General features: G+C 35.6%; 1 protein-coding gene across 3 annotated transcripts in view; it reads right to left on the reverse strand.

Moving 5' to 3' along the window:
- hmcn1 (hemicentin 1) overlaps positions 1-12,315 on the reverse strand; it is a 106,751-nt gene extending 94,436 nt beyond the window's left edge. For 2 of the 3 annotated variants that reach the window (XM_058755069.1, XM_058755067.1), the window contains exon 1: positions 11,776-12,314. In XM_058755069.1, coding sequence (XP_058611052.1) covers positions 11,776-12,025 — 250 coding nt within the window. In that variant the 5' untranslated portion in view covers positions 12,026-12,314. Of the gene's footprint in view, positions 1-11,775 lie in introns of all 3 variants that reach the window. The other variant, XM_058755068.1, reaches the window with a different exon arrangement.
- Between the last annotated feature and the right edge of the window lie 310 nt (positions 12,316-12,625).

Consider the following 12,625-nt stretch of genomic DNA (forward strand, 5'->3'; position numbering starts at 1 on the left):
TAAAATATTTTAAACATTTAATAACAAGAACTTCTTGACAGCACTTCAGCTGTTGTCTGTTTTAAACTACCCGTGTTGTGTCACTCGGGGCATAAAGTCGGATCTCATTCAGATGAGACTCATTTTCCGTGAGGAGGAGGTCAGGTAAATGAGCGTTTCAGATACATACTTAATCACAAATTGAACATGTCAGGGTTTTCCCTCGCACAGCCTCTATAAAATGTCTTACCAAACAACTTACATGCTGTTTTTTTAGCTAATTTAAAAAGAAATTTAACTATGGTTGGATTTAGGACTGTCTGTGATTGTGTATATTATTTTTTCCCTTCTCATTTATTTTTACTTTTATAGAACTGTAACTAAAGCTAAATGTCTTTTTCCATTACATTACAGATTTGGACCGTTTTCCCAACTTTCTCGGTTAAAAAAAGAGAAAAGAAATTTGGTATTGCTGGCTTCACAGGCAATGAAAACAGAACTGAATCTACAACCTGATTCTGGGCTCCTCAGAATGTTCGAAATGTTCATTATAGCTTAATTAAATTCTCATTCAATTACATTCATAATTTCATAATACTATATATACTGTATATATAGGACTTGGTTTATTTCATTGGGTTATGTGATTCATACATCCAAGCAACAGACACTCGCATATTAGTAATCAGTGATCAACTGATTTACTGTAGGTTTTTAATGTCCAATATATTGTCCAATATATTGTCCAATATGTCTTAAGAGAGCAGGTTAGCCGAAATAAAGCTAATACATATGATATTACATTATCTTATTACATTAATATAAGGATGCTGCAATTAAATTAAAATGTATTTTACATAATATTTACCACAATAATAAAAAAATATTGTTGTGATGACATTTTCTAAAATAAAGAAATGAATAAAATGGAAGCAAATAATACTGTAACCAACCATACAATTAATAAGTCTGGTAAGTCTGTGTATCACGGATTTGTGGTTATAGTTAATTAAATAAAGGTTAGAAGAACGAAGTAGCATTAACACATTTTTCCATTTATTGAACATCAAGCTGAGACAAAGACAAGGGGAAAACTGAGGACTTATAAGGGGACGAGAACAAAAGAACAAACAAGACAATGCAAATCAGGTGGGGACAATGATCGATGATTAACTAATAAGAACCAAATCAGGGAAAACAGGAACTTAGAAGGGCAGACAAGTGACACTGTGCAAACTGGAAATAATTTTTTCACAAATAAAGACCAGACCATGCTAATTTTACATACACTACACAAGGACTATGGCTTAGTGACAAACTGGATATAGCACAGTAGTGTTGTCAAAAGACCCGGTACTTCGGTACCAAGTCGGTACTAAAAAAATGAAAACGTCACGGTACCAAGTTTTTTTAAGAACCGGTGGTCATCACCGCATCAACCCGGTTCTTGACGCGTACGGCCCGATGATTTCCGCGATGCAGAAAACGCGGACGGAATCGCGGAATCCAGTTATAAAAACGGAATTTGCAGTTTAGCACGGAATGTCACGGAATTGGTCAAAGTTTGGATGAATTAATCAAAAGTAGGTCATTACACTTAAATCAAATCGCGACATGGACTAGTATCTGTAAATATTAAGCCGCAAAAGTCGATTCAGATATGAATCCCGCATGTTCTGCGAGTCTCTGTGTGAATGAATGAATGTCAGAGACGCGTTTTTTTTACTACACACACTGACGCTCGCTGTGATTTCAGCATCTGCCGTCTCAGTGAGGACATAAATACATTACATCTACAGAACTGCTCTGAGAGTCACTTCACGAGCATTTTACCGTTTCATTTGAGTAAAACCAGCGTCATATCATATAGCTACACACAGAAATTTAAAGGTATTCACGGCAACCCGTCAAAATAAAAGTTTATCTTAAGGACATTGTGCTAGAAATATATTACTATTATTTAGTTGAATGTATGTGATACTATTACTACTGTTGAAAAAAATTTATATTTATTTTTAAAGAAATAATCACACAATATTTCTTCCATATTTTAATTTTAATAGTAAATCCCCTTTATTTAGCAAAAAAATAAAATGTGTTTAAATTTCATTAATTAAAAGACAAATTAAATTTGGGTGAAACTTTACTGTTTACTGTTTTTCATACTTTTTTTACTTGCGGAAAAACTTGAAACACAATTTAAATAAGTATAAAGAATGGCATTGATTTTTGCACATTTTATTTTTGTTTGACTTTATTATTAAAAATAGTGTGTTTTTTAATTAGCATGTGGTACCGAAATTGGTACAGAGAACCGTGGATTTTCACTGGTATCGGTACCGAATACTGAAATTTTGGTACTGTGACAACACTATAGCACAGCATAATTTAAAGTTGAAAAATATATTTCAGCCAATGCAATATAGGCCTTGGCGATATATAGGTCAACCACAATAAAGTAATAATTACAGAGATCCTAACCCCATCCAGATCAGTACATGAAATCACCAATGTCCTCGAGGACGGTAATAGTAACTCAAATATCATTCAAAAAATGAATCCTTTCAGAACAGCACTTAAAACAGCTCTAAAGACAAAAAAGAAGCATGTCACATGCCACATTTCACTACAAACAAAAATGTACCCATTTCACATGCTTGATAGGAAAAAAAATAACTTTGTTTTGAATAGATAAATATAGAGTCACATCATCCAAAATCATGTCACTTAACAAGACTGGCACAAACAGACTTCATTTATGCAAGACCAAATGCGTTTCCCCAATCAGAGCCAAAAACTGAAGAAAGTTCTGAATGAAAAACATAATTGTTCACAAATGATCAAAACAGCCTGTCCTATCATTTAAATAATGTAGCAGAGTCCAATTTTGATCATAAACAGTGCTGAGTAATTACCTCCTTAGAGTATAGTGTGTTTTGAGAAATGTTTTCACATTTGACTACTTTTGACTGAGAAATGCACTAAGCCCTGCATGTGCAAATTTGTTTGTATATAATTTTTATATATGATGCCCCAGGACTGTCAGAAGTTCATGCATATTTATGCATAATTATGTTTTACCAATCAAAGGTACATTTTTGAAATTCACAAAACAATTTGTAAAGATCTAATTCTGCAGTGCAACAGGCCCCATCTCATATTTAGGTAATATTTAACATACTTGAGCATCTAAAATTACAATTAAAAACACACCTGAGAAATATGATGGCGTAAGAAAAATGGCTATTTTGTTATAATTGAGCCAAGTTTTATGTCACATCATTATATAAGAGACCCAAGTTCAGTCATAAATCCATTTTGTACATTGTGTGCTCTTATACAGTGTGTTTTGTCTTTATCTAGTCATATTTAAAGAATACAAAAGAATGTGTGACATCAAAGTAATGAAAAAGCACAAGCAATTATTTGGCCTAGAGCAAGCAAAACTTTGCTCTACATCATAAACAGAGGCTTTAATTTTCCACTGACTTGTAGCAGCTAATGCAATTATGCTCTAATAGTATCCATGTTTGTCTTTCAAGCATCTGAAAATCATGCACAGGCCTAAAGTCATCTATTGTCCTTTCATCTTTCATTCCGAACTCATCTCAAGTTCAACTTCCCAGCAGACTTCGACCTTTGCCCTGCACCAGTCACAAAAGGTCAAAGAATCCCTCCGAGTCCAATCAAAACAGTTCCTACAGCCCAGAAAGAGCAATCAGCGGCCAAATACACTACCAGTCAAATGTATTTGAACAGTAAGATTTTTAATGTTTTTTAAAGAATTCTCTTCCGCTCACCAAGCCTGCAAAAATTATGCAAAAAAGCCTGCTAAATAAAAATACTTTTATTTAGCAAGGATGCTTTAAATTGACCAAGAGTAATGATAAAGATATTTATAATGTTACAAAAGATTTCTATTTCAGATAAATACTGTTCTGAACTTTCGGTAACACTTTATTTTACAGTACGTGTACTTCCCTGGTACATACATGGTAAATATCTTGTACCTACAAGCAAATGAGTGGTAACACAAAGTACTTACCTGAAGTGTATGTACATGGTAACAAATAAGAAACATAGCTGTACTTAACAGTCGTACGTGCATGGTAATTAGTTTGTACATACAGACAAGTGTGGGTAAGAACGGTCACTTACAGGTAGTGCCCGTACATGGTAACTAATTAGATACCTTACTGTACTTACTAATGTATATGCATGGTAAATATGTAGTACTTACAGACAAGTGGGTACAAACAGGCACATCCCCAGTATCCGTATATGGTAACTAATAAGACATACTTTATTACTGTACATACTAATGATATATACATGGTAAATATGTAGCACCTACAGAAAAATGTGGTATTATGTGGTAACAAACAAGACACATACTGTACTTGGTATATATGGTACGCTTGGTAGGTACTAACCTTACCTAATAAAAAGAGGTCTGTTTTTCAATTGCTTGTGTAGGACTGTTAAAGCTAAATTGCTCTCCACAACAGTGCTTACAAAGTTTGAAGAACTTGCTAATTCCTGTATAATGTTTATGTAAAATGGTGCACTTTATTTTACAGTCCTATTTCCATATACTTACTATGTACATAATTGTGTATGTACCTATTAGTTAATGTACAGTATAAGTTATGCGGTACTCAAGTTGGGGGGTATAAACATGGACCAAGGCACTTATTGAGAAATTGATGGTAGGTGCCATTGCAGTTAACTTGCCTTATCTTTAACAACACTGATTCTCTTAACTAATTGGTCCAATAGGGATTTTTGATTACATACATTCCTAATAATTATGTGTGTAGACAGATTTTATTTTGGAATTATACAGTAGCTACCAGACTCATATTTGCACTTGCAACTCCTGATTGTCATGAGTCAAAATCCCTATTTAAAAGGACTGTGCTTGATCAGTATTAACACTATGCAGTGCTGCACAGTTACTGCCATGTTCCCAACTAACTTCCAAAGCATGTACCAGGAGGACTTGAACTTACAGATATCCATAATTTGTAAAAGTTTTGGTAAGCACATATTGTTTCACTGTATGTTTGTGCCTGTTATTAACCACACTTATGTACTACACATTTACCACCATTAGTAAGTATAATAATGTATCTGATTAGTTACCATCAGTGTTGGGTAAGTTACTTTAAAAAAGTACAGTCGAGGTACAGTCTCTCCCTTCTGAGCTCACCTATATCACACCCACGCACATCGTGCTATAAGATCATCATCCACGCGAAACCAAGCTTGAGACGTGCGAACATGTAAATGTACACATCACCTCCGTATACAAAGAAAGATTCAAGTTCATCTCGGCTACTTTTCGTTTTTGGAAGAAGACGTGCTTTGAGGAATAAGCCTTGAATTGTGATGCCGACGCGGCTTAATGCAGCGGATGATCTCATTCTGATGAGTCATTTATTTATAGGCTACTTATTAGTGTTACTGTGACATAAACTTGTACACATTCACTTGTTGAACTTTTCCCAAATTATAATGCCAGACTAAAATATGTCGAGTGCAACATTTTGAAATATGATTCATATGAATTGAAATACGACCTTTCATTGCATTTAAATGTTGTAGGACTCGCCTGCATTTTAGCTCACATTGTCCGGTGATTTATTAAAGGGCATACTGACCCGCAAAACATGATTTTTTAGTTCATAATTTTTAACACTGCATTTGTAACTTAAGTAACGTAATTTTATTGACATAAGTAACTGTAATCAAATCACATAAATTTAAAATGTAACGCATTACTTTACTGCGTCACCAGGAAAAGTAATTAGATTATAGTAACGCGTTTCTGTGTACCGCGTTATACCCAACTCTGGTTACCATATACTGAAACTACATGTAAGTGAACGTTATTACGCACACACTTGTTTGTAAGTACTACATATTTACCATGTGTATACCAAGTACAGCATGTGTCTTGTTTCTTACCATATACTACCACATTTTACCGTAGGTGCTAAATATTTACCATGTACATACCATACTATGTACAGTAATGTGTCTTATCAGTTACCATATATGGAAACTGTAAGGACGTGCCTGTTTGTACCCACTTTATTGGTACAATGCATGTAAGACTGTTAAGTATAGCCATGTTTCTTATTTGTTACCATGTACATACATTTCAGGTAAGTACCTTGTGTTACCACTCATTTGCCTGTAGGTACAAGATATTTACCATGTATGTACCAGGGAAGTACACTCACTGTAAAATAAAGTGAACTATAATTCATCAAGAAATTCACTACTCCACTGTTTTCAACATAATAATGTCACAGTGCACACAGCAGGGAGGAACGAGGAACACGGAGACGAGGATAAACTTCAAAATAATAGTCTTTAATGACGACATCAGAGCAAGGTTAACACAGACAGGAACACCGGGGAATAACGAGTAGACCAGACGAAAACTAACTAGGCAGGAACTAAATACACATGACAATCACAGATAATGACTAAAACACAGCTGGACAAGACTTAACTAATAATCACACTAAACAAGGACAGGAACATGACCAAATAAGGAAAAAAGAGGCGGGAACACATGACACACACAACAGAGGACTGACAAATAATAATAAAAAAAAATTTTCGAGCAGCATATCAAAATATAAGAATGATTTCTGAAGGATCACGTGACTGGAGTAATGATGCTAAAAATTCAGCTTTGAAATCACAGGAATAAATTAAGTAAAAATAGGAAATTTTAAAATATATTCAAATAGAAAGCAGTTATTTTGAATAGTAAAAATATTTCACAATATTACTGCTTTTGTTGTATTTTGGATCAAATAAGTGCAGGCTTGGTGAGCAGAAGTTAAGAGTAAAAATCTGGTGGTCATAATCTAGAATCCCAAGAACTGCAGCAAAATAATACTTGTAGTTTACTACTGTTCAAAAGTTTGGGGTCAGTAAGATTTTTTTTTTAAGTCTCTTTTACAATACAATTTGAATACATTGTGAGAATCCTGGCTTATTGGTATGCCCACCAGATGATGCGAGTAAAATGGGGCAATAAGCTCCCTGCCCCTTTTGGGGTTAGTAATGGCGTGAGACAAGAAGGGATTTTGTCCCCAATTCTGTTTAATCTTTACATGGATGATCTGAATGTTTGAATGCTTGTAAAACTGGGTGTATAACTGGGAATATTCTAGTGAATCATATTATGTATGCAGATTATCTTGTGGTGTTTATTCCTAGCAGTGCTGGTCTTCAACAGCTTTTAACTATGTGTTCTGATTATGGTCTTGAACATGATATTTTATATAATCCTGATAAAAGTGTGGTTATGATTTGCAGAACTAAGAAGGATAAAAGTATAAAATTTCCAGTTTTTACGTTGTCTAATAAGAGTCTCACTGTGTGTGTGAAAGTAAAATACCTTGGACATTTCATCACTGAACACATGACAGACGATGAGGATATTGAAAGGCAACGCCATATGATGTATATGCAGGCGAATATACTTTTATGTAAGTTTAGTGTCTGTTCAGATGAGGTGAAGGTGTCACTTTTTATACTGTACAACACTTTATACTGCTCATTTGTGGATCAACTATAGAACATCTAGTTTAAAGAAGCTGCAAGTAGCTTATAATGATGCAATGAGAATTTTACTAAAGAGACATAGATGGCATAGTGCAAGTGAAATGTTTGTGAGTGCAAGAGTAATCACTTTTAAAGCACTGTTACGAAATCTTATGTATAGATTTATCTGCCGGCTAAATGCTTCTAAAAATGTAATATATAAGGGTAATATATAAAATATAAGGGTTAGTACTACACGGTATCAGTCAAAGTTGTGGAGACATTGGTATTGCTGTATTTTGTAACTCTTTATTGTGTGTGGTAGATGCTATGGGTTGTATATGTTGTCCTATTGTCTTTTTTTTTTTTTCAATTTGGACCTTGAGTCTGTAAAAAAAGTTTGATTGATTGATTGATTGATTGATTGACCAAGGCTGCAATTATTTGGTAAAAAAAAAAAAAAACTGTAAAAACAATATTATAGTGAAATATTAATACAATTTAAAATAGTTGTTTTCTATTTTAACATAAATGTAATTTATTACTGTGATGGCAAAACTGAATTTTCAGCAGCCAGTCTTTGGTGTGGCATGATCATTCAGAAATCATTCTAATATGCTGATTTTTTTTTTGTAACATGTTAAATGTCTTTAATTTTGATCAATTTAATGCATCCTTACAAGGTTTAATTCCACCCCCTACCCCCCACCCCCACAAAAAATCACACACTTTTGATATATGTCATGAGTCCCCATATAAATATAAGGTAAGTGCTTACAGTAACTACTGGGTACAGTAGCACTTTTTGGAAAATGGCTCTTTATGTAACACCTCAGGCACTAGAATCAGTGCATGCACTGTTCTCAAATTAAAGAGTGTTATATTATTCTCTCCTCATTATTAAAGAGATGAAACAGAAGAATTACACCATACTCCACCGTACTCTGAAACCCTATTTAACCCACCCCACCCACCGCCACAAATTCCTGCCTAATGGCATCATTACGGGCCATGTTCACGCCAATCCCCTTGTAATCTAGGGGTATTCCGAGATGAATGTAGCTTCAGAGGACAAGCAGCAAAAGGGTCAAAGAGCTGTTTAGTTAAGCAATGAGCTTTGAAAATGTTAAAAGCATTGAAAGCATCAATGTTCCTCCTATCCCGTTTTGAGAGCTTTGGTAAAAGGTCTAACTATAGGGAGCAGATGCGAGAGTGAAGAAGGATAAAATGCTCCTTAAAAATGTCAAGGTGATTATAGCTCCAAAGACATCAACAAGTTGTAAGCATGTCAATGTTCATTTACAAAGCAGGCTGTCAAACTATTTGGTAGGCTCAGCCATTTGAAACTGTGACAGGATATAGAAAGAGCGAAATAAATCTCATGCAAAAATAAGGGAACTTTTTTTCATTGACTACAGAAAGACAAAGGAAACTATTTTCTTTGGAAAGCTGACTGATATTCATATCCATCCAGCTGCTATCATCGGGATCTTCAGGAACCTGGAAAATTCAGCCAGAGTAGTAATGGTCCCTTAAGAATACCAATTCTGCTTATACTCTGTCTGAAGTTTATATCATTTGTCACAGCTTTTCCTGACAGTTTTAGGATGACAAGAATGAACTAAAGAAGTATTCCTGTTCATCTCTATGATTCTCCAGCTCCCTAAAGCCTGTCCAGAAGCCAATATTTGGACAGATTCAAAGCGTTCTCAAAATAATATGATATAAATAGTACTAATAAAGAGCAAAAACCTTGAAAAGTGTGTAAGAAATAGCTTCCAAACTCAGTCTGCTCTAAGTAATTGACAGTGTTTCTATGCCCAAAATCACACATATTTAAACACATCCAAGTTCAGGAACTGGATTACAGGGGGCCATATTTACAGGGCTGTGTGTGTTTATTTGAGTATGCATGCATGTGTGTGTGGGAAGTACATCACTGGAGTCTTAGGAAAGCAGTAGCACAGGGAGCCTGTGGCCACACACTGCTCGATGGGCCAACTGCTCTTTAAAACATCTCAGGACATCTGAAACTCATTGAAGACTCCACTGACTGTTAACCCTTATCCAGTGCCCAAAGGGACTTTCTATTTCCTCTTCCAGGTCACAGTCGAAGAGTTACCAGAGGATTAAACTTTTAGTCTCTATGCATGCATTTATCTACCAGTACAGTCTGAATGAGCCAAACCGATTCTCCAAAAAGAACTCAGCTAACCGTTTTTATCTGTTTACCTGGGTTAGATGGGTAATCAAACCAATAAATAAATAAATAAACAAAAATAAGTAGGAAAACTCAAAAGGCATTTTTCCTTACTATTCTAAATCATCGCAAATAACTGATGATTAGTTAGATATCAATTTGCTACAGAAATTCCTCAAGAATTTTGGTTGACTCTGAAGCCAAATATGCTAAATGATCTAAATTAAAACAAACTGAAATGGATTCAAATCTGTACACAGTTTGATCTAGTCCAGTGCTTCCCTTGTATGTCTCCCTTATCTAACACACCTGATTCAACTCATCAGCTCGTTAGTAGAGACTGCAAGACATGAATTTGGTGTGTCTGATAAGGGAGACATACAAAATGTGCAGGGCTAGGGGTCCTCCAGGACAGGTTTGGGAAGCACTGATCTAGTCCTTCCTTTCCTGAGAGCAGGGTTGTTCTTTGATTTATGCACTAAAACACATGAACACTATCCAAAAAGCCAGACGCAGATTGACAATTTCTTGACAAACAAGCTGCTCGTGTTATATGTTGTCTAAATAATGCATATTCCACTCCTTTGGCTGCATCTCGCATCTGTGAGGCTTCATAAAACGATCTACAATAATGCAAACAAATAGGCGACAGCCCGGTTTCAGTACATGATTTCACACATCTGGAATACTGATTTACCCGTTTTTGTGAAGGAACAGGCAATCTTGCTCTCCCTCTCTATGAGTCTTCTTTTGTTTTGCAAATCTTTCGGTTTAGTTAGAGTGGACAGCGCATTCTGAAGCAATAACCAGATACAGCATGCATCTTGAAAGAAATTCCTGAGCACCCCAAGGAGTGGATGGAAAATGTATTTGGCATGCTGTGTTTGGACACTTTAGGTCAGATTCAGGTTGGGAACGAATAAGGGGGAGGCTTAACATCTCTTGAGACGATACTTTCTTTTGAGACTCTCTCTCACTCTTCGAAGGCGTTTGAAGACTTTAGATGCATAGTTTTTCATCCTTACTAAGAAGTTGCTTACCCTGCAATTTTATCATTTGTATGCCATCAGCTTGTTTCAGCTTTTGTAGATTACAGAAGTGAACTTGCCTTTGTACTTGAACTAATTACAAAGCCAAAACTTTTTTGCCCCCAAAAAAGTGAGTCTGTCATTCATTATTCAGGTCCTCGTATCATCATTCAGTATATCAGGTATACTTTACACAAATCTAACTTTATTAAATGTACATGCAACATATTGACTCTTAACCCATGTCTACTGAAAAAAATACCAAATTATTAGAGCTGTTAGTGGACTAACTGTTGTGTACAGTCAGCAAAGTACCTTCCATGGAAAAAGGCTGCACTAGCAGGCATTCAAATGCTTCCAAGCTTGTTCCGCCTGGACAGACGGAATGATAATGACAGTGAATTCAGCGCACAGAACATCTGGGCACTACAAACAATGCTTTGATACCTCCTGTAGGTGTGAGACACTTCAGCATGAAGCAGCTCTCAGCAAACTAACAGATTTGTCATGTTTCTGTCAACAAGTCCCTCTTTCAGATGAGCTACATCTGTAAACATCCTTAAAACAAGATACATTTTCCTAACAAGAAAAGTTGTGTAAGAGAGATAGTTTATTTTTCTTACCCCTTGGCAAAATGTTTTTTTTTTCTTTCTTGTATTAAGAATAAACCAAATTGCATTAGATTTATGCTTAAATCAAGAAAGAAAGAAAAACATTTACTTTGAAATATGTATTAATAATATAAAGTAAAATGGTCTAGTTTGATGACTGGAAAACACAGTATATGATTTGTAGTTAAAGGTTCGCTAAGGGAAGAAAGAACAGGTTATAATTATCAAACAAAACATAATGTCCCCCAAAAATGCTAGGAAGGAGAACTTTGTGCAAAAAAGAAAGAATTATATTTTAATGCCACAGACTTACTGTGAAATAGATTTGCGTAGGGACAAGATAACTTTCATTAAGAAAATAAAAGCTCATTTGCGTTGTTTTATGTACCTGGGTCATGAAAAGGCACCAATGCGAAGTTGTACAGTGGTCTCTGAGGTCTGCTGAGAGATGTTTCCAATATCTTCGATGCTCCTTCAATCACTTGCACTAAATCATCGTACATGGAGCCGGTTACATCAAACACAAACGCCAAGGTGGACGCTCCCTCAGGGATTTCTTCATTTGTGTCCTGGGCTGCTGACAAAACGTTAAGCACTAATATCAGACAAAGAAAAAACGGCGAAGGTCTCAAGTCCATCTTGAGATTTCCAACTGTTCCTCGTCAAAAAAATAACCTCGACAGAAGATTCAGCGACGAGCTGAGGGAAAATGACAAGACATTGGTTCGAAATGTCAACGCGGGCACTACTGGGAAAAAATAAAAGACTTAGGGAGACAAAAAATGTGAAGAAAAGATTCAGAGTCAGATTTCTCCTGACCGTTGCTTGCGCGAGGATGCTTTGAGTTTGTTTTAGTGCGCGCGCGTCCTGCCCCTTAGAAGTTTCTCAACACTGTCGCGGTCACAAACGCTGATCCACTGTAAAGTTCTTTTCACCAGAGCTACAGAGCAAGCACCTCAGGCAAACTCTATGACTCGCCGTATTAAGACGCTGCGCTCTGATTGGTTCACAGCTCTTTTGGGGTCGCGAGGGGGTCCTGTGCATATTGACAGACCATATATTAATGGCCTTACATTTCATGGGGTCTACATATAAGAAACAAATCTCACACAATACGTTTAAAAAAATATAAAAAATCAGTGTTAAAACTAAACACAATTAAAAGGAATATAATAGGAACGTAAGGAAATAAATTCTACTTGTAAAAATTAAATAAAAATCTACTGTCCCAAAAGGAA

This window comes from Onychostoma macrolepis, chromosome 20 (assembly GCF_012432095.1).
Source record: "Onychostoma macrolepis isolate SWU-2019 chromosome 20, ASM1243209v1, whole genome shotgun sequence".
NCBI lineage: Eukaryota > Metazoa > Chordata > Actinopteri > Cypriniformes > Cyprinidae > Onychostoma > Onychostoma macrolepis.